The sequence below is a fragment of the Blennius ocellaris genome (assembly GCF_963422515.1).
Source record: "Blennius ocellaris genome assembly, chromosome: 14".
In the NCBI taxonomy this organism is placed as follows: Eukaryota; Metazoa; Chordata; class Actinopteri; order Blenniiformes; family Blenniidae; genus Blennius; species Blennius ocellaris.
The window spans coordinates 6,672,654-6,695,940 of NC_137663.1; the positions used below are offsets into that span (position 1 = coordinate 6,672,654).

The 23,287-nt window shown below is 42.8% G+C and overlaps 4 protein-coding genes across 4 annotated transcripts; all 4 read left to right on the plus strand.

Moving 5' to 3' along the window:
• Window positions 1-5,415: 5,415 nt before the first annotated feature.
• LOC308139162 (olfactory receptor 52D1-like) lies at window positions 5,416-6,574 on the plus strand (the record flags this gene model as incomplete). The annotated part of the gene is made up of 2 exons (XM_080508507.1): window positions 5,416-5,533; window positions 5,609-6,574. Exons 1-2 carry the CDS (start codon window positions 5,426-5,428, stop codon window positions 6,572-6,574), a joined length of 1,074 nt encoding a protein of 357 aa, XP_080364633.1. The 5' UTR covers window positions 5,416-5,425.
• Window positions 6,575-11,191: 4,617 nt separating this feature from the next.
• LOC308139163 (olfactory receptor 1500-like) lies at window positions 11,192-12,130 on the plus strand (the record flags this gene model as incomplete). The annotated part of the gene is made up of 1 exon (XM_080508508.1): window positions 11,192-12,130. One exon carries the CDS (start codon window positions 11,192-11,194, stop codon window positions 12,128-12,130), a length of 939 nt encoding a protein of 312 aa, XP_080364634.1.
• A 3,705-nt stretch (window positions 12,131-15,835) lies between these two features.
• LOC308139164 (olfactory receptor 4Q2-like) lies at window positions 15,836-16,783 on the plus strand (the record flags this gene model as incomplete). The annotated part of the gene is made up of 1 exon (XM_080508509.1): window positions 15,836-16,783. One exon carries the CDS (start codon window positions 15,836-15,838, stop codon window positions 16,781-16,783), a length of 948 nt encoding a protein of 315 aa, XP_080364635.1.
• A 5,326-nt stretch (window positions 16,784-22,109) lies between these two features.
• LOC308139165 (olfactory receptor 52N4-like) lies at window positions 22,110-23,063 on the plus strand (the record flags this gene model as incomplete). Its single annotated transcript, XM_080508510.1, has 1 exon — window positions 22,110-23,063. One exon carries the CDS (start codon window positions 22,110-22,112, stop codon window positions 23,061-23,063), a length of 954 nt encoding a protein of 317 aa, XP_080364636.1.
• Window positions 23,064-23,287: the final 224 nt, after the last annotated feature.

Consider the following 23,287-nt stretch of genomic DNA (forward strand, 5'->3'; position numbering starts at 1 on the left):
TCGTAATCAACTTGTCAAAATACAAGTTTGAGTGATGATTTACAGCGAGTTATCATATTTAGCCCCAAACATTTTGAGAAAACAAATAATCTAAAGATATAGTAACAATGAATGGTGAAACAGGAAGTGATGTCAGGAAGTCTGTCAACAGCGATAAAGAGCCACTAAACTACGAAACCAATCAAACCAAAGTACCAAAACAACAGAGAAGCACACAACTACTAAACCAAGGGAATGCGACAAAGAACGAAGAAGAGAACAAGTGAGTTATAGAACCACAAGACTCGCACAACAAAGAACTATAAAATAGCAATGTCACAAAACAACAGAACAGAATTACATAACTACGAATTGGAGCCACAGAAATAAAGATCAACTACAGAACAATAAAACCACGAGTCTACGGAACCACAAAAATCCCAAATCTACAGAATGACACGTCGTCGACAGAACCAAAGAACCACTGGACTACGTTACCATGAAACCAACAAGCCAAAGAACTCAAAACAACAAACCTGTGTCCCCCCCCTGTGGTTATTGAGCTTTTCGCCGTTCCAAAGTCAAACTCTGTTTCAACTGTTGCATGCTAGGAGCTCGGGGGACCACGCTGCCCCCTAATGGCCAACTTGTTACATCACTGCATGTTTCCATCTCCACTGAAGGAGCGTTGATGAAGCCGAGGCGATAATTAACGAGGTCCACTGTGAGCAACATGAGCGAGGACTCGTCAACACTTTCTGATGGTAATTAGTCCCGCGGGGCCGTGTTTATTAGAGCTCAGAGGACAAGAGTGTGAGCAGGACCAGCTGATGAAACACACAGGGAACCTCACACACTGCACAACAACACATCACACACAACAACACACAACTGGCCTCCCAAACCTGAGGGTCGCCGCTGCTTCACCCTCCGACGTCGAGGCCCAGAAGAACCGGGATCCCACAACAAGAGTCACTGAACTCAAACTTCTACTGAGTTTAAAGAGTTCAAGTTAAAGTCTCCGTGTGGCTTCTGTTCACACTGTGGCTCCTGAAATGTTCCTGTGTGATGATGATGCACAATACGAACACTTCAAACCTCCAGACTGCTGATTTCACACCTGGAGAATCACATCTTTCTGATCCTGGGACCAAGAAAATCACTCACTTTGTCCAAATTACAACATCAAATAACCAAAATATCCTTCAGTTCAAATGAGGCACTGAAGTTCAGACAGACTGAGGCCTCTGCAGCAGGAACACTGACAGGAAGTGAACAAGGAGAGGCCTCTGCAGGAGGTACAGTGACAGGAAGTGAAGAAGGAGAGGCCTCTGCAGCAGGTACAGTGACAGGAAGTGAACAGGGAGAGGCCTCTGCAGGAGGTACACTGACAGGAAGTGAACAAGGAGAGGCCTCTGCAGCAGGTACAGTGACAGGAAGTGAAGAAGGAGAGGCCTCTGCAGCAGGTACAGTGACAGGAAGTGAACAGGGAGAGGCCTCTGCAGCAGGTACAGTGACAGGAAGTGAACAGGGAGAGGCCTCTGCAGCAGGTACAGTGACAGGAAGTGAACAGGGAGAGGCCTCTGCAGCAGGTACAGTGACAGGAAGTGAACAAGGAGAGGCCTCTGCAGCAGGTACAGTGACAGGAAGTGAACAAGGAGAGGCCTCTGCAGCAGGTACACTGACAGGAAGTGAAGAAGGAGAGGCCTCTGCAGCAGGAACAGACACTAAAACTAAAGCATGAGCATTCAAGGTGAAACTTGGTGGGAATATTTCAGACAGACTCTTGAAGCTGAGAGAGACGTGAGGATTAAAGAGGCTGAAGTTCATCCCAAAGGGAGCGGCTCTCTGTCCCACGGCCCCTGAACGCCTCGCTGCTGCTCTTAATTCTATTAACCTGCTGGTCAGTGGGTCACCTGAGATTTAACTACACACAGCGCTACACACTACATTACTCTGTGACTACATACACACACCAGAGGTGTCGAAAGTATTCACATTCATTACTCAAGTAGAAGTTAAAAGTACTGCCTTCAAAACTAAGTCAGATATAAAAGTGAAGGTTTTATAAATGAGGACTGAGGACTAAATCAGCTCAGGTCGTGTGCCAGAAGGGTCTATAACGCACTCCCCCACCTTCCAACCAAAACATGTTTTCCAAATGTCATATTGACGACAATATTAGATTACATTTTGAAAGCCATTAGCCCAGGAGATTGCAATCGCCATCTCCTGATGGCGATACTGATTTTGTCAATATACAGTCAGTCTATAATATTACAATACTTCATTGATAGTCCTGTATGTAGTATTCACTGACATAGTTGCATTGGCTGAGGTTGTATGGATGCATGTTGTTTAATAACAAGGAGAGGAAAAGTTATGCTTTTTAATGCACATACAATAATAACTGGCACCAATTTGCTGCACTTACAAGACTGAATAGATGCCAGGTATGGTCAGTTAGCAGGCAATTGGCGCATTTGTAATTGAGAGTCTGGAGTATGACCCATCGTGTGACATTATTTAACCATTCATCCAGAGTAAATATGATCGGACAGATCATCATTGAACACACACACAAAAAGCACATTCACCTAATGGTGGCTTCTCTAAAATTGAAATAAGCATCACGGGGAATGCTGACAGTCTACAAGTCAAAAATCCCCACACACACCCACACACCCACACACACCCACACACACCCACACACACACACACACACACACACACACACTCATCTTATGCACAACAATCACTTCTATCATCACGAGTCAGTCGCAGCAAAAATGAAAGTGAAAAAATGGCCTCCGAACTTGCTGATTTTGGAAGTTACTGTGCTAGCAGCAGTAGCAGCTAACATTAGCAGCTAAATTAGCAGCTAAAGTTAGCCACTAACATTAGCTTTACCTGAGCGGGTGATGTCTTCACTTGGAGTCTCTGTTCTGGTACTGGGTGGCTCCACTCGGCCCGCTGCACCAGAATCTTCATCTCTGAGTGACACCATTTTGGATTTGAACCCAACAGTGTGTGAGTGACACACTCCGGTTTAGCTTTCCCTTGCTAGACTTCTCAACTTTGCTCTTTCACACATGGATCGTTTGTAGAAGTGACCATTTGCCATTCATGTTCAGGGGCAATCAAGTTTCAACCAATGGACTGGCAAATGTTTATTTTTCTTATCCAATCATGGTGGGATTTATTAGGATGTTATTGTTGTTGTTTAACATTTTTAAAAAAAAGATTATGTGAAATAAGAGTGATGCTGAATTCTAAAAAGTAATGAGTAAGAAGCAGTTATTTGTGCGGAAAAGTAAGAAGAAGAAATAAAATTAAAAAACAGGATGAAAATTAAATACTCCAGTAGATACATAAGAAAATCAACTTAAGTAAGGTAATGGAGTATTTCTACTTTGTTACTTGAAACGTCTGCACTTACCCGTACACACTACACAACTGTACAGCTACACACACCTTTATACACAACTATAGAATGGACCCGACTCAGCAGTTTGTTGAAGAGCAAATCATCCAGAAAAACTTCAAATAAATTGTGTCTTTAATGAAAGTTGTTCATCTTGCTTTTAAATAACTTGTCCTGTGGTTTTCCGAGATTTTCTGTCCAACATAAAAAGTAAAAAGATATAGTGTGTGTTTGGTTCTGATTGTGGAACAGGAAGCAGGTTTGATCTGGACGACCTGCGACGTCTGGGTTGATCAGAAGACGGATTTTGTCTCTAAACCGTTCCAGACCGTAGTCATTCATAAAAATCAATATTAGAAAGAACTTTGGGGATTTGTTGTCAAATGTGAACTTGGAGTTGTTTGTGTTTGTGGAGCACAGAGATGACGGCCATCATGGGACGAATGAACCAATGAGGGACAGATGCAGAGTATCATCATCGAAAATGTAAGAAGGAATAAAGGAGTGTGTCGGAGGGAGAGGAAGGGGACTGAGCGTGGTGGCGGCCCAGCGCCCGGAGCTCGACGGTCACTTTACCCACAATCCTCCTGGTTTGACCTGCTGTGCTCTGACTTGAGTGCATTGAGTTTGTTTCTGTTCACCACAGAGACAAAGTGCCTCCATCCAGGTTTAAAGAGGAATCCATTAAGTTCAAACCAGCAGAGTGATCCGGTGCGTGTCGTGAGTATTTCTCTGCTCTTCTCCGTGAATGTGTGAAACCAGAACTCCAGCCTGGTCGAGGGTTCAACGCTCTTCTTGAATGGATTCACAAAGTCTTTTTTTTTTTTTTTGGTTTGTTATTCTGTCACAATGAAGAGCCTGAATTTTCTGACTGTAACGCAGTATATTTCAATGAGTGTCGGGTGGTTTTAACTGTTTTGTGAGCTGACAAATTGTTTATGGATTGTTTGCAGCAAGTTGTTTCTATCAGGTTCAAATGGCCTTTTGCCCAGGTTATAATCCTCACAGGTTCCTTCGCCTTGTAGATAAACTGCTTTCTGGTGTCTGCTGTGTTTTGTCTGCGACTCTCTATTACAGTTTTTTTTCCCCCCAATTACAATAACGCAATTTGCAAAAAAAAAGAAAGAAAGAAAAAGCTAATTTTAGTAAAATACTTAACACAAATCGTAAAACCACACATGCAAAATACTGCATATATACTGAAAAATGAAGCACTGCAAACAAAACTACATACAGAATGATCAAAATCAAACTTCTGCGCCAAGTGACACACACTTCATCCACATTACCTGATTTTTGTCTTACTAACTAACTACACACTGCTGGGCATAATGAAAAGCACTCTCTTCTTTCGTATACTTTGCCATAATACTTAAATAGTTCAAACTGTAAAAATCTTTAGATTGTTCATGTGTACAGAATTATTTGCAGACACACACATGCTGTTGATACATTTGTTTGTTTTTTTTCCACCAAACAAGCCAGTGCATACCTTCCACCCCCGTGCTGAAAATCAGTCAATATGGTGTTTTCCAGTACACTGGGAAACTGTGATACATGTATTGTCCTGCAATCAATATTGTACTGACGTCCACTCGTCTGAGCTCTTTGATTCCTTGAGAGCTTCTCAAAAGTCACATTATAAAGTGGTTTCATTCTGATTTGGTTTCGCTTGAGAATTTGAGCCAATGTGGACCGACTGACTCGTTGAATGTTGTTGAACACTGTGTTGTCTTGGCTGGTGTGTGTTTCTTGTAAAGTGATGTCATTATTTTTCCAAAATCAAATGGCAACTTGGCAGTGTGTGTGTGTGTGTGTGTGTGTGTGTGTGTGTGTGTGTGTGTGTGTGTGTGTGTGTGTGTGTGTGTGTGTGTGTGTGTGTGTGTGTGTGTGTGTGTGTGTGTGTGTGTGTGTGTGTGTGTGTGTGTGTTGGGGGGGGTTGTCTGCCAGATTTTGGCGTGTTTATAAGTTGTTTTCTAAGTGTTATTAGGACACTGGACACAGAATGAAGATGTTGATCGTATGAGGGTTTTGAGCCCGTCTTTAACACATGTTCAGCAGTTCATATATTGTTTTCTTTTTCTTCTTTTATTGAATTCTCTTTTTGACCAATTTGATCACGACACCTTGGTAGGTTGTAGTTACCTACTGTTAATCCACTTGCTTTTGTTTGAACATGACGTTGTTGTTTTGTTGTCCTCCCAGGTTTGGGTGTGGTTCTGCCTTCCTGAAATGGGTAATGACACCTTCGACATCCTGCTCCTGGAGCCCCTCTACGTCACCCCTCAGACCTCCGTCCCCGCCTTCGTCTTCCTCCTCCTCCTCTACATCTTCATCGTGGTGGCCAACCTGGGCCTGGTGGCGCTGGTGACGGTGGAGCGGAGCCTCCACCAGCCCATGTACCTGCTGCTGTGCAACATGAGCGTCAACGACGTGCTGGGGGCGACCGTCATGGTCCCGCACATGCTCAGAGACCTGGTGTGGGTGAACTCCGAGCGGCTGATCCGGTTCACGGACTGCGCCCTGCAGGCCTTCTGCGTCCACCTCCACGCCAGCGTCTCGCACACGGTGCTTCTGATCATGGCCTTCGACCGCTACGTGGCCATCTGCAGCCCGCTGCGCTACGCCACCGTCATGACCCCCGGGGTGGTTCTGAGGCTCTCCACCGCCGCCTGGGGGTCGGCGCTGGCGCTGGTGCTCGTCCTGGTGGGTCTGAGCGTGCGTCTGTCCCGCTGCAGGCGCGTCGTCTCGAACCTGTTCTGCGACAACGCGTCCCTCTTCAAGCTCTCCTGCGAGAGCGTCCTCGTCAACAACATCTACGGCCTGGGCTACACCGTCGTCCTGCTGGGTTTCTCCCTCGGCGGCGTCACGCTCACCTACGTCCGCATCGCCGCCGTGTGTCTGCGCAGCCGCAGCAAGGCGCTCAACAGCCGCGCGCTACAGACCTGCGCCACGCACCTGGCCGTCTACGCGGTGCTGCTCGTCTCTGCCTTCATCATCGTCATCCTCCACCGGTTCCCGCAGCTGTCCAGTCACCGGAAGGTGGCGTCGGTCATCGGCCATGTTGCCCTGCCAACCCTCAATGTTCTGATCTACGGGCTGCAGATTAAAGAGGTCCGGCAGAGGCTGGTGGGGATGATCCAGAGCAGCAAGGGGGCTTTGGTAAAATGACGCAGGGATGGTGGCGGGAAACGATTACCAGATGTTGGAAATTTTAGTGGGGAAGAGTTTATTTATCTCGCAACATGTCTGCCTGAAAACGAGACGGGACTCACAGGTCTTATGCGAAGCTGCATTTTACCCATAAGTATTAAAAACTACACAGAAACATTTCTGTTAAAGGGCCATATTATCCAGCTTTTCAACACTTGCACATGGTCTCATTGCTCTAAAAATGTTGCATTTAAAGTTTACTGCCCCAAACCCAGCTTTTCCTTGATTTTCCTCCGTTAGAATATCAGATCATAGGAGCTGCATTCAGAATCTGCTGTGTCTGTGTGAGCTGGACTGGCTCCGCCCACACACGCCCATCTATGGGAAGAGGAGGAAGTACTTCCTCTCGTGGTGCCATGTGCCGGAGCAGAGCTGTCTATTTGTGGGCGGAGTCAAAGGGGAGGAGCCTACCTTGATTGTGATTGGCTAAACCCCTGATGACACTATATAGGGTTTGATTTCTGATTGGCTGCTTGGAGCAACACACTTTTTAAAACCTGGAACAAGCCAGGGAGAGAGAGGACACACTGTCTTCACTTCTGGGGCGTCGGTCCTGGTGTGAAGATGATTATTAAAGTTGGAAAACCATGAGGCTTCATGGAGAAATGTAATTCAAAGCAAAAAATGAATGAATAAAAAAACATTTAAGACATTTAAGTCGTTTTTTGTGTATACTGCTGATTTCATTTAAATGTGCTGTTTCAAATGGTTGCCTCAAAATAAAAACATGCTTAATTTATTCAAAGTTATAGGCTCTCATTCAATAAGAAAATTTCTATTTTAAAATGGAAGCTGTTGTTTTATAGCTGTTGAGTCCTTATTTTTTTTCCCTGCCATCATGTTTCCTTTCTGCCACAAGCTTCACAATCTTGTTAAGAAAAACTCTTTGTTGACTGAACGGACAAAAAAAGCATTTGACACAATAGACCAGTGGTGTGTACCCTTTATGACCAATTGCCATTGTCTGAAATTAGGAAAAAAAACATTTAAAAAAATCCACACAAACAAGAATATAGGTTGTAATCATAAAGTGTCACGACTACAATTTAGATATATTTTATAACATGTTTAGTTCTTGGAGCCTTTTCTAGAGATTGTTCCAGTTTTATAATAATAGATTATTCAATTTTAGTTATTTTATGTAGCTTGGCCATTTTAGCTGCTTTAGCTGATTAACTATTCCAGTTCTGTAATTCTCTCTACTGTGAAGTTGCAGCAATGATCCAATGACCCTTATCCCAGATCTTGCAGGCATGTCGAGCTGTTCAGATGAGACGTACAACAATGTGAGGGTTTATGGCTGTTGGCAAGTCAAAAGTGACGATCGTCACGAAGAATCAGCAGACGGCTGCATTGGAGCCATTCTTCATGGAACAAAAAATAATAACCGTTGGGATTGATTCCATCCACAACTTTCATCAGTTGGGTCGCACGAAGCACCCCACCTACTCCCCACCCCTCCCCCATTCCCACGGTGTTTTTTTAAAAACTTTTGGGAGGTCCATTTACACGACAGCAGTGGTCGGATCCACTGCAACCATAACTTTTTCATACCGGCTCCCGAGGCAGAACGTTTAGCCGCGGTCCCACCGCGCTGTTTGTGTCAGGACGGAAAGGGGTGGGACGGGCTAACCTTAACCCTAACCCTAACCCTAACCCTAACCCTAACCTTAAACCTAACCCTGACAAAAGTTGTAGACGGTACAGAAACAACCGTGACCAACTGCTATGATGTTTTGACACCCCTCCATTGAGGTACCTCGCACTACGGGACGGGTCTCATAAGGAGGAGTGACAAGGCAGCTGATTGGTCGTGATGACTGTCACTCTCAACAAACCTCCAATATTTAATCCTCTGTCATAAACCCCAATGTCGGTTTCTGGGGATTTTTTTTTAACACAATAGTGTATTTTCCTCTGCACACATGTATGTGTGTTTCATGACAAAAATGAGCAACAGCAGAGCCCCCCAAATGTGAAGAAAGTTTTCTGGTTACCCTTTTTTTTTTTGCTTGTTGCGTAAATGGTTCACGATTCTACCAGAGGTGTGAAAACGTTAAAGCCAAGTGAAGATGTGAGGTCGTGCCCAGCCTCACGTAGTTCTGTTCAGGTAGAGGTTGATGAAACAATTTTAAATGCGGTCATGCGAGAAATCAACATTTAGTGTGTATCACTGGTGCCGCCTGCCAGAATCCTGTACGCACTGTGCAGACAATTTTTCTTTGGGTTGAAAAAGATAAATATTATAAAGGGGTGTTTGTTTTTGTCTCTGACCGGTGTGCCGTCACCATGACATTTTGCTGGGCTGCTTTCATAAAGAAAGCTGTGTAATAATGCACACCCGGCGTGACATGCACCACATGTTGAGTCCCCCCCCACCCCCCACCCCCCACCCCCCACTGAAAAAACCCTGGCTACGGCCTTGCACTCATAGCAGCTGTTGCTAATAGCTACAGCTATTAGCACTTTTTTCTTTTTCTTGTTTTTTTTTTTTCTTTCACCCCTTTCCCTTCTTTTCCTTTCCACCTCTTTTGTGGGGTGTGTTCGTTCTTTAAGTACACAGGCGGGAAATACTAACAGAGGCATACAACCTGTCGAAGAACCAAATCTGCGTGAACGCTCCTCTACACATTTTCTTTTTATCCTCATCTTCAGTTTAAAAGTTGAAATGATTTCAGATTGTGTTTCAGTGCTTTTCAAATTGCCTTGTATGATGTAACACACACACACACACACACACACACACACACACACACACACACACACACACACACACACACACACACACACACAAGCTGAGCCACCCACATGGGCAGCAGGGGCCCGACTTCCATACGATAAAACCCTGAAGTGTCCTCGAGGTCTCCTCCAGCGTGGGCTGAGACACCAATGTCAGCACAGGTAACACACACACACACACACACACACACACACACACACACGCACACGCTCTCTTTAACTTCTGCTGCTTGTTGCTATTTGTTGTTGTTTGTTGTTGCCGGATGTTTCTGGCAGCCTGTTTGAGGCAGAAGAGAGTCAACAAGATGAAAAAACAACCTTTAATCTTTAACCACCTTGTGATATGAGATCATTGAAAAGCCTGCGCTCACTAAAACATGTTTATACAAAAACAACAACAACTAAACTCAACTAAACCCTTTATAGATCATTTAAAATATATTCCTCTTATTTCAAGAGTTTACTGTTAGTTTAAAGATTACTCTTCACTACAAATTAAAGAATCACTTCTCTTAAAAAGTGTCAAAAACTGACTTGAGTTGAGAAATATATCTCTAAATATAGCTCATGAGGCTTTTATGTTTGTCACTTGTTTATAAAGAATGCGTCAGCTTCTCTCAGTGCAAACAGATTGGAATGAGACGCTCTGATGTGATGCCACAATAGGAAATACTCCAAAAATAGCACATAAATCAACTCTTCTGTTCTGTTCAGTTCACAACTGTTCTGATTCCAGTATTCTACATGGTCTTGTAGTTTGTAGAAAATGACCTGATATGGCCACTCTTGTCCAAAACGGGTTGTTTTGTACAACGCTTTGAGGTTTTTGAAATCTAATTTTCTTAAAAAAAAATAGATGTGCAGTATCAATAGTTGTTTTTGTATTGGTTGAAAGTAAACAACCTGGTCAAGAGTTAATGTCCTTTATTTAAAATATGATAGAGATTAAATTCACTGATGATAATATGTAAATAATATATACCATATTGGTCCAAATACAAGACAAACGTCCTTTTACAAATCTGGAGAAAAAATGTATTGTGTTTATTGACATTTAAAAGACAAACTGAAGAAGAGCAGATATCGCTTTTTCCTTTGACCCCAAAAATTAGACAGCCTCATGTTTTCAGACCGGTTTCCCGGAAAAATAAATCTTATTTACCATATTTTCAGACTAATATGGTATCATGAATGAATACAATGATATCAGTTACATGTAATATGTTTATCAACATATAAAACAGAATAGCTCATGAGAATAGAAAACATATTTCAGGGATAATAAGTGTAGTTTTTATATACATACGCTGAACAAAATTATAAATGCAGCACTTTTGTTTTTGCTCACATTTTTCATGAGCTGAACTAAAAGATCTAAGATCTTTTTTTTATATACACAAAAGACCTATTTCTCTCAAATATTGTTCACAAATCTGTCTAAATGTGTGTCAGTGAGCACTTCCACGTCCCTCCTCACAGGTGTGGCTTATCAAGATGCTGATTGGACAGTATGATTATTGACCAGGTGTGTCTGAGGGAAGGCCATAATAAATATTTGTTGACAAGTTGATCTCTGTGTGTGAATACTGTCAAGCCTTCATATGTATAAACTGCTATTTGCTTATTTTTATTTTATTATATTTACTTATTCCATACTTAAATATTACTCTGTGTGAAGAAACATTGTTAGAAATGGCATGGATGGATGGATGGATGGATGGATGGCTGGATGGATGGATGGATGGCTGGATGGATGGATGGATGGATGGATGGACGGATGGATGAATTGTGAACATATTCCCTGACTTCTTCCATGACCTCGGTTCCTTCAGGAGAATGAAGAACCAAACCTTGGATCTGGATCTGCTGCAGCTCGAGGGGTTAAAGGTCACTCCCGAGTCGTCCGTCCCGGCCTTCGTCCTCCTCCTCCTCATCTACGTCTTCATCATGATGTCCAACATCAGCCTGGTGGTGCTGATCTCCACGGACCGGAGCCTCCATCAGCCCATGTACCTGCTCTTCTGCAACATGAGCATCAACGACGTGTTCGGAGCCTCCGTCATCATCCCCAGTCTGCTCAAAGACGTTTTCGTTCCGGTTTCAAGCCGCTACATCAGCTACACCGTCTGCGTGGTCCAGGCCTTCTGCGCTCACTTCTACGCCAGCGCCTGCCACGCCGTGCTCATGATCATGGCCTTCGACCGCTACGTGGCCATCTGCAGCCCGCTGCGCTACGCCACCATCATGACCAGCCAGATGGTGGTGAAGTTGTCGTTGTGGTCGTGGGCGGCGTGCCTCGTCATGGTGGTGATCCTGGTGGGCCTCAGCGCCCGCCTGTCGCGCTGCAGGCGGGTCGTCCTCAACCCCTTCTGTGACAACGCCTCGCTCTTCAAGCTCTCCTGCGAGAACGTCATCATCAACAACATCTACGGCCTCGGCTACACCGTCGTCCTGCTCGGCTCGTCGCTGGGCAGCGTCACGCTCACCTACCTGCGCATCGCCGTCGTCTGTCTGAACAGCAGGAACAAGACGCTGAACGGCCGCGCGCTGCAGACCTGCGCCACGCACCTCTCCCTCTACATCATCATGTTCATGTCCGGCATGTTTATCATCGTCTTTCACCGCTTCCCACACTTAGCGGACACACGCAAGCTGGCGTCCATCATGTTCCACGTGGTTCCTCCGGCTCTGAACGCCGTCATCTACGGGCTGCAGATCAAGGCCGTCCGACAGAAGATCTTCATCCTCTTCACCAGGAACACTGGAGTGAGATGATTTCTCAAATAAAAATGACTTTGCAATATCGAAACTGTTTACTGGAACTTTCATTCATTTATTTGATGTTTGACTCTATGTCTAAATATCAAAAATACAACCATTAACATTGACTATGAAAAACCATTATCTGTTATCGCCTCTTTAAAGTTGTGTTAAGACATCGTCCATGAAAATCTGTGTTAACAACAAACAATATAACCTCTTCAGAAGAACAGTGAATTACCATTCAACCTTGGGCCAAGCCCCTATGGAGCTGTCAATCATTGATAGCATAGCGATAGCATAGCAGTCCTTTGCTCACACGAGAAATGACAATAAAAAACGATGTAGGAACCGCCTACAAACATCCATGTCGCAGAGCATCACACCCCACAGATTTAAAATGAAATACAGGGTCATTTGTAAATAAGATGGGGTTCAACATTCATAGTGTTAGTGGTGAGTCGCTAGCCATTAGCGGCTCAGTGCTAGCGGCTAAATTTAACAGAGGTTATGATATTAGCCTCCTCTTAGTCTCATTTTGTGGGTAATTCTGGTTTGAACAAAGCCCAAACGAAAAGACTTTTCTAACTCTAGATTTTCAGTTTCAACTGAGGTTCAACACTAATGTAGATGCTTTAACAAGAAGTACATTTCCGGGTGATGACTCCTTTAAACTAGCCACGTATCTTACCCAATGAACCCTGAAGATTGACGCCTCTTGAGCTTTTTTTCTTCCATATCCAGTTTAAAACTGAAATAAATTCATGCTGGCTCCAAAAGCTGTGTAGCGCATGTTAATTGTTAATGGAGTAATGGTCCTACTGTGACAATTCCTTATTACGATGTAGTACACATACCAGGCCTACAGGGGGCACTGTAACTCAGAAATACATCAAAAGCGGAGAGGAAGACTCGGAGCATGGAAAAGTCCTTGTCCCTGACAAATGCAACATGTCGCCTCATTAAACTTAATTAGCTTCCAGTTTAAAAAAAAACAAAACATTTTCAGGTTCATAAAACGGCGCCGTGTGGACGATTGGCCAAAAAACGATGCAGTTGACATGAAACGGCATTGGCATGTGGGCAGGGGCTGAATGTTTAATGTTGCATCAGTGAGGGAATTTATAAAAACATTCTCGTAATTTGAAATGTTGTCGAGCCCCTTACTTGATTTGACCTGTGACCATAACGTATTGTTCTCTGTAACGATGTAGTTAGCATGCCGGGCCAGGAGTTGGCGCTGTTGTTTGGTTTGGTAATGAAACCACACACACGTGCATGCTAACTACATCGTTTTCATCGTTTCTACTAAAAAAAAATTGCTATAAGTTTCCTTAATTTTTCTCATACAGTTTCCCCAAATATAAAACCTTGTATATTCTGCCAACAAAGGGAAATCTAGCTGAAGTTATATTTGATTAATAAAAGACTTCTGATGCCCTGAATCACTTTTCGTCCCTCGGCGCTGAATCCTGGCCTCTCATTGGATAATCTGTCGCGGTGGACTGAGAGTTTACAGATTAACCAGCCTTGACATGATGAGGGAGAACAGCAAACCTCCTCCAGCTTCCACTGGAGGACGCCGCCGCAGATCTTTACCCTCTTCCTCTTGTCGTTCAGTCCATCCTTCAGTCTGGGAGAAAGATCCACGCCAGCAGAGGAAAACAGGTAAATTGTTCTGGGAAACAGGAGAAATAACCAGCCGAGAAAAACAGGAAGAGTACATTTTTCTTCCAATATAAATCAGGAATGCCTCAATTACAGTGAGATTTATTATATCTTTGTCATACAATTCACTTAGAGAGAAAGAGAGAAATGTTGTAGGTAAATCTACAGAATAAAGTACGAGAAGAAATTCAGATTAGAGTCTGAAGACAGAGGTAAAAAGGACGTTTTCAAGGGATTTGAAAAGGATTTTGTACAGAAGGGGATTTGATGTTTTTGAAACTTCACTCCAACAATGAAAACAAGCAAAACAATTTTCACTGTGCTCATCTTGAGGCAATAGTCGTTAATGATAGCATAAATGTAGATTACTATACAAGTTGTGTCCAATGAAGTCAGACAGATCAAAGAAAGATGTTTGAATATAAATGAAAGTTGTATTTGAAGAGGGGAGTTTGAAAACACAGATTTGAGTGACGCTTAAACGGAACCAAAAAAAGTGAGTTCGACCTCAAGTTTAGACAAATCTTCTTTAATATATGCACAGACTTTATTCAAATGAGCATTTGCACTGAAAGTTGACTCAGGGTTTCAAGCTGGATTTCATCACTTTATCAAAAACTGATTTTTAACATTTCATCATTTTAGTGAAAACGTGTTGTAAAAGCCCAAATGGAGCGAGACGAAGTGAATGAATAGTTTCATTGTGATGATATTTACCATGAAAGATCTGTTTAACTTTAGTTCATGAGAATTTAGGTTGAATGAGAGAAGAATCAGAAATGTTGAAGGCTTCTGACTGAGAGTTGAAATTTAGAAATCACTTCGATTGACTGTATGATTTGTGTTTAAAAAAAAAAAAAGCTGAAATGAAGCGACAGATGGATGAATAAGGAACATCATAATATTCGTTATATTTATGATACAAGGTTGTTTTTTGTATTTTATTAATTTCTGTTGCTTTGCTCAGAGAGAAGACGGAGGTGTTCAAGAGAAAAGCTTCAATTTGTCAACAAAAGTAGAAAATGCGATTTTTTTTTCTGTAATTTTACAAAAAAAATTATGTTTTCAACAACATTAATGAAGCCAGGCTAATGTACAAGGAAGAACTGAATAAAAATAGTTTTTAACACATACTTTATGTTAAGTTATGATAAGTATAAACTGAACTTGAGAATTTGAATGGCTTTTGGTTTTTCCGTACAAAACAAGTATAGAATTTCTGAAACGTTATATGTTGATAGATATTTAGAACTACTGTCAGCAGTTAGAAAGACATTTAACAGATCCTATGAAAACCAGGTGTAAAATGTTATTTTGAGTTGTTGGTAGAAATACAAGTCAAAACTTTAACTTGTACACTTCCTTTGGTTTTTCTGGTGTTATATATATATTTTTATTTATTTTTTTTTTTTAAGTTTTTATCTTATCTTATAGATACATATTTTGCACCATTTCTCATCAGATTTAGAGTGAGGTAGTGTCCGTAACGTCACAATCCTCCATATAGTTCTCCCTCTGACTTGCTCCTTTGACACAATTTTTGTTTACTGACTACAGTTTAACTCTAAAATCTCTTCATTTGATCCCCTTGTGGAGCAACAACATCACTCTTGGTGGTTGCCTGACACACAAACCCCACTTTGACTCCACTGGACCAGGATTTCATGGGTGAAGCAACATTTCCCTTCTTTTCCTTTCCTGGTCGTACTTTATTGTAGAATGGCTGAATGCTGGAGTCGTGGTTCACACTGGTTTGATGCTGCAGTCGCAGTCCTTTTGGGAGAGTTCAGCATGTTTTTTGTTTAATTAGTGCCAGTTACAACATGGGATTGTGATTAGGATTCAAATTTGTCGTCGTTACACATGTAGAAGTGCGGAAAGTCGTTCAGACAATCCAGAAGTGCAACGTTATGAACAGTGTGAGCACGTAAGGTTAATAGATAAGTGTTTGTTGGTGTGGAATGGATGGATGGATGGATGGATGGATGGATGGATGGATGAATTGTGAACATATTCCCTGACTTCTTCCATGACCTCGGTTCCTTCAGGAGAATGAAGAACCAAACCTTGGATCTGGATCTGCTGCAGCTCGAGGGGTTAAAGGTCACTCCCGAGTCGTCCGTCCCGACCTACATCATCCTCCTCCTCCTCTACATCTTCATCCTGGTGTCCAACGTGTTCTTGGTGGTGCTGATCTCCACGGACCGGAGCCTCCATCAGCCCATGTACCTGCTCTTCTGCAACATGAGCATCAACGACGTGTTCGGAGCCTCCGCCATCATCCCCAGTCTGCTCAAAGACGTTTTCGTCACAAACCGCTACATCAGCTACTCCGACTGCGTGGTCCAGGCCTTCTGCGCTCACTTCCATGCCTCCACCTCCCACACGGTGCTCATGATCATGGCCTTCGACCGCTACGTGGCCATCTGCAGCCCGTTGCGCTACGCCACCGTCATGACCATGAGGATGGTGGTGAAGCTGTCGACGGCCGCCTGGGGGACCTCCTTCCTCGTGATCCTGGTCCTGGTCATCCTGGACGTGCGCCTGTCGCGCTGCAGACGCGTCATCCACAACCCCTTCTGCGACAACGCCTCGCTCTTCAAGCTCTCCTGCGAGAGCGTCATCATCAACCACGTGTACGGGCTGGTCACCGCCGCGGGAATGCTGACGGTGTCGCTGGGCAGCATCACGCTCACCTACCTGCGCATCGCCGTCGTCTGTCTGAGCAGCAGGAACAAGACGCTGAACGGCCGCGCGCTGCAGACCTGCGCCACGCACCTCACGGTCTACGTCGTCCTGCTGATGTCCGGCATAATCATCGTCGCCCTCCACCGCTTCCCAAACTTGTCGGACCAACGCAAGCTGGCGTCCATCTTGCTCCACGTGGTTCCTCCGACGCTGAACGCCGTCATCTACGGGCTGCAGATCAAAGCCGTCCGACAGAAGATCTTCATCCTCTTCACCAGGAACAACATGACGGTGTTTCAAGTCAAAAGGTGACGTTGTTCTCCACCTCAGCATGTGAGACGTGAACATTTCTCGGCCGCCAGCGGTTTAGTAAGCTCAGGGAGTCCCAGACGGCGGTGAGACTCCTTTCATTAGAAGTGCTTCAGGATCCACACAAAGCTTTCTGAACGTACTCTGCGTTCATTTCAAACAAACTTCTGTTCATCTCCGGGAAGTCTGCAGAAACACTGCAGTGCCACTGAGAGAGGTGAGGGGGCAGTGTTGAGATCAGATCAAATAAGAAGCTCTCCTTGAGCGTTGAGGTGACCCCTGGAGGTCTTTAATGGATTCACAGACTGTTATCGACAAGACTGCTTCTGATTGTGTCTCTTGTCTGAATCTTGCTCAATAGCAACATTAATGCCACTTATCGTTCCTTCTCCATCTTTGTCTTTTCCTTGGTATGTGGCGAGTCCGTTAATTTAGAGCGGTGTCAACTGGGGAACTGAATGCCACATAACGTGTCAAGGGCACTGACGTTTACGCCGTTTGAAGTGCGTGCATCTGTTTAAGTGTTTATTTAGAGCATAAATGAGCCTTTAAACTCTCGAGAAAATCTGGATTTCTGTTTAAGAGTCCCTGAATTCGTCCGTCTCTCACATTGATGTTTCTGAAAACGTTTTTAAATCCAAGTGTTTTCATGATGAGCCATGATTTAAAAGGAGAAATAAAATAATACCTTTTGTTTTTTGATCTGTTGGTGTTTTTTAAAAACATGGATGGGAAGATGATTTGTCACCTGTGTACAAGTATGGACCAACCAACCACCTCGCCAGTAAAGCAGTTTAGAAATGGAACCAGTGTGGATCGGCGGCTCACTGGACTGAGTCCCGTGGCAGCCGCCTCCATTTATGTGTGAATGTTTGTGGGTATAGAGCACTTTGCTCAAGTGATGTGGAAGTGCAATATAAGTGAAATCATTTATTGAGTAAATAAAAAAGTCTGAATTAAAAGCATATCACCCCCCTCTTGACTTTGTGGCATTTTAAATGTTATTAATAGCAGGAAACAAGACAAAGTTTGGGCCTTTCACTGTGCCTTCAGTTGGATCAGCTGAATGAAGATGTGGAACGATAACAGGTATGAACAATGAGATGTCCTGAGGATGTTGGTCGTTTTGGAGAAGCTGAAGTGTCGCAGTAACACAGAGTCTCTGGGAGGTGAAGCATTGTGTAAACGAGGCCTTAGACTGAGTCTGTATGTTTGAAACTGAATCACTTCCGGAGGGAATGTCTCACCTTGATCAGGTGCTTCGGAAAACCTCGGTTTCACCACCACACTAATAAAAAAAAAAAAAGAAAACACAGTATGAGGGGAGTTCAAATCAAATGTCAGTTCATGTTCCTCTGAACTGATCCACTGTTTCTCCTCTGGAGCTCCTCCTCAGCTGAACCCTTGACAGGCTCACCCTCCTGCCTCTGGGATTTGTAGTCTTTTCCTTGTTCCACGAAGGCTTGTAGTTCCAGCTTCAGCCACAGGGAGGAGCTATTTCTCCCCTCATCTCACTTGTAATGCTGACTCAGTCATTTCAGTATCCTCAGGTCACAATTCCTCCAAACTGGGTTCTTAAATATAGATGAATGACTCTAATAGTTTATAGACTTCATTCAGAACCAAAGTGTGGGGATGACGGTCAATCTCTTTGTGAGTGCGGAAAAAGGAGAGATGGTAAATAAGTGAAGGAGGTGTGGACTGGGAAGTGTGAATTGTCTTTCCTTTTAGTAGTTAATTACGTGTGAGAAGGACTGAGGACTTAAAGTCAGCAGCAAATGTGCCCCAGTGTCTTTGAAGCGGTTTCTTTAAAGAAAAGTAGGATTTTAATCCAAGTCTAGATGATCCTCTCTGAGACCAAACATTAACAGCTTTAGCAGCTACAACACGCTTTATAATAGCTGGTGGTTATAAATAATGCTGTACTTGTTAGGGAGACTGTCCTTTTAAAAGGAGGCTTTTAACTCACTTTAAATATTTCTTTGTTTTTAGTGTTTGTGTAGTTTCACACTAAAAACACTTTTTGCACTTTTTTTTTTTAAGATAAGAGCATTACAATCGTTTTATTACTACTACTACTACTAATAATAAATACAATTTATGCACATGAAGAAAAAAATCCTGAAATAGAAGAAATTAGCATTTTACTTGCTTGTAAAAAAAGAAAAGGAACATATGATGGACGGATGCAGCAGTTACAATCATACATGTGAAAAACAGTAAAACAGCAAAAGCATGAAAAAAACGAGACATAAAGGAAGCTTGTTTGTTTGGAGGCCTAAATGACTCCATGGAATTAATTCTTGCAAAGGAATAAAGAAAAAGGAAACACTGCACATGTACGCGTCTCAACCTATAGCAGCTTAGATAGAAAATGGTCCAGGGGTAAAAAAAAAAAAAAAAAAAAAAGACAACAGAACTGAGCAATCGATCACAATGTGGTGACATTCCGGCCCCAGGGCGACGTCACACACGCTTCCAGCAGCTTGAGCTTCACCCTCAAAGCTTGTGGGGCGTCGTCATCAGGCCTCCTTCATACTTCGTCACGTGAAAAATTTGTGGCGTCGCCACGTCAGAACTCTGCCCGCCGCAAACACAAACACCAACTCCATGTTGCCTGGTGATGAGACTCGAGCAGTTTATTAATACTGAGCGAGTGTGTGAGTGTGTGTGAGAGAGGTGGAGGTCAGCTGGATGAGGTTTACAGGAGAGGTAACACACTGATCAAGACTCACTCTGTTATCCACAAATAGCCACATGATTACAAAATCTACTCATAGCAGTTTTAAATGTTTGTGACTTTGCTTGTTTGTGGATTAATTGAGGTATAATAGTGTTATTTAGGTGTTTGGCAGACATGCTTTTATCATTTTTCTTTAAAAACTGATATTTTAACCAACAAACTACTAAAATATACAAAAGAAATACATTTTTCATCTGTTATTCTCTTGTCATTTTCAGTCATCTGTCAGGAAACTTATTAAAATACATGAAAGATGAGCAAAAGACAAAATAATCAGACTGTTTACAGCAGAATCATTTTATTAACTTTTGAACCAACTATATTAATAACATTCGATTTGGATACGTAATTGAACAACTTTTTGTTTTTATTACACTTTAGTTTTAAATGTCATGTTTTAACATTCATGTATTAAATGTATTATCTTTAACGTTTCACACAGATTTTATTTCATGTTTAACTCGTCATTTTTTCACCTTTGCCAGTTTTGATTGGAAGAAATGTCAACATCTGAAGCTGTTTTTGTCAGATTACAGATTGCTTCATTTATTCTCCAGGTGAATCCAGAATATTCACTTCCTGAATGTTTTTCAAGCCATATATAAAAAAACTAAATTGAGTTATTCTTTGAAAATGTTTGGATTACAATGGACTTGTGGGAAGAGGTGAGAAAAACCTTATTTTACATAGACTTTCATGGATGTTTAATAATATTATACACTTTGGCAATAAGTCCTGGATTCATTCTGCAGATGACTTTCTTTTTTTTGTAATTTCATTGATTTTATATATACACACATACATACACACACACATACACACACACATACACACAAAAACAAACAGTCAATGAGGATGAAGACCTTTAGACAAGTGCAAAAACAAATCATAGTTCAAGCAAAGACCACTTGACAGAAGAGACATATGTGATCTATTTTGCCTCATTTGAATAAAAGCCTCGTTCTTAGTTAAAAAGTAATATTTTCCACCACAAAGATACTTTATACAATATCAATCCATTCATCCTCAGAGGACTTTCATGGAAGCTCAATGTTGGTTCAACTTAAATGTGATTTTATGTTGCTTTGAAAAACAAATATAAGAAAATTAAAAAGTCACGAGATGGAAAGCCTTTCATCTATCTATCTATCTATCTATCTATCTATCTATCTATCTATCTATCTATCTATCTATCTATCTATCTATCTATCTATCTATCTATCTATCTATCTATCTATCTAGCTTTCCACACACTGGCAGGACATACAGTAGAAGGTTGTTGGGTTTTCTTGTTTTTTTTTTGTTTGTTTTTTTAACTCTTTATTTTCATTTTTCCGTTTTTCTTCTTGACAGTAAACACAAAGAAAGAACAAAACAGCAACACCAACACAATAAAATAGCACAGAAAAAGCAAACAATTAACAAAAATAATAATAAAAAATTATAATAAATTGTGCTCACATTGACAATATTAATAAGACAAGGTCATTTAGCCTAATTTATTATTATTATTATAATAATTGATCTATTATTTATTTATTTATTTTTGCTCAAAATACATCAATTATCTATTATTTGTTGTATTTGTTTTGTTTTTGCTTGTTATTAATTAACACTTTTTGCAGTTTAAGCGTCATCAGACCACAGACCATATTCATGATGGGTGGTTCCAATAATTGTTCACACCTTGTTTTCAGTCCATATTAATACATGTTATTGTCTGACATTCACCTCCAAAATAGTCTTTAAGGGGAGACCAGTCATTTACATTTTTTTTTTTTTATCCACCCTAAGATTCTGACTTTATTATCATGGAATGACAGACAGAAACCTTTGGTTCAATAATAGTGCAATCAAGCAATTATAATCATTAATCACAGTGTTGCTGTGGATTCGTTTTCATTAACTATGATCAAACATACATTTTTCATTCATTTGAAAAACAAACAGACTCAAAATATCTTCACTATACATGTTTGATAAACACCTTTAACAGGTCATCTTAACAAAAACTCTTGTTTTCATAGCAAGCATTTATCCACATTGATGTTCCTGTTACTCCTGCAGACAAACTATCTTGTTGAAGTTTTCCGAGAGGAAGACGACCGCTTCTTATTTACAATGTTATTATTATTATTATTATTATTATTATTGACAATGCTGCTGCAGTCGGCAGAGTCCAGACTAATGTTTGCTTCGAGCTAGTGTTGCATTTTAATCTGAAAGTGCTTCGGTGAAAAGAAAACTCCTTCCTACAGAGAGAGTTTTTTTGTAATTTTTTTTCACAAAGATTTCGCATTGAGAGGTGCAACAAGGTGTTTAGCTTCATATGTAATTGGTTCTGACTATCGCTACTGGCTCAACGGCACGTTGTCAGGGATGTTGAGTCATTCTGGCTGAAGATGGGTTAATTGCTCTAGAAATTGATTAATCATGATGACAGATTGATACGCGTTAGCGTGTTAATTTTGACCGCCCTGTTAAATACATAAAACCATGAAAACAGAAGGTTATTTTTCAGTCCTGCTCATCTTTCTTTTCTTCTTCTTCTTCCCTGCGTCTGCAGCACGACTGTTCACCGACTGGATGGAGAACCAGACTCTCAACGCTCATCTCATCTTCATCGAGGCCCTAAAGGTCACCCCTCAGACCGCCGTGCCCGCCTTCGTCTTCCTCCTCCTCCTCTACATCTTCATCGTGGCGTCCAACCTGGGCCTGGTGGCGCTGGTGACGGTGGAGCGGAGCCTCCACCAGCCCATGTACCTGCTGCTCTGTAACATGAGCGTCAACGACGTGTTCGGAGCCTCCGCCGTGATCCCCCGCCTGCTCACTTACATCTTCACGCCGGTGGTGGACCGCTCCATCCGGTACCTGGACTGCGTGGTCCAGGCCTTCTGCGCCCACTTCCACGCCGGCATCTCCCACGCCGTGCTCATGATCATGGCCTTCGACCGCTACGTGGCCATCTGCAACCCCCTGCGCTACGGCAGCATCATGTGCGGTCGGATGGTGGTGAAGCTGTCTGTGGCGGCGTGGCTGGCGGCCTTGACCCTGGTGGCCGTCCTGCTGGGTCTCACCATCCGCCTGTCGCGCTGCAGACGCGTCATCCTCAACCCGTTCTGCGACAACGCCTCGCTCTTCAAGCTCTCCTGCGAGAACCTTGTCATCAACCACATCTACGGGCTGGGCAGCGCCGTGGTCATCCTGGGCTCGTCGCTCGGCAGCGTCACCCTCACCTACCTGCGCGTCGCCGCCGTGTGTCTGAGCAGCAGGAACAAGGCCATCAACAGCCGCGCGCTGCAGACCTGCGCCACGCACCTCGCCGTCTACGTCATCATGCTGGTGGCATCGTTCACACCCATGATCATGCACCGGCGGCCAGAGTGGGCCGACAGCGGGAAGGTGGCGTCCGTCCTGTTCCACGTGGTCCCGCCGACCCTGAACCCCATAATTTATGGGCTGCAGTGCAAAGAGCTGAGGCAGCGGATCCTGGGTGTGTTTCACAGGAAGGACATGATGGCGGCGAATCGTTTCCATTAGTGACCAAACGTGACCGGATCCAAACGCCTGATGCAAACATCTGCATCATACAGCCAGGCGATGGTATTGCTCCTGATGGGTCCGAGGCCCCGTTTCAAGTGAAAACATAAAACTTTCATTGTGTTTTGGGTGTTTGGTTACAGGACAACGGTGCTTTTCCGAAACACTGCTACAACGCATCCGCACCACAATTATAATAAATAGTTGTTCTGCACATGCTCAGT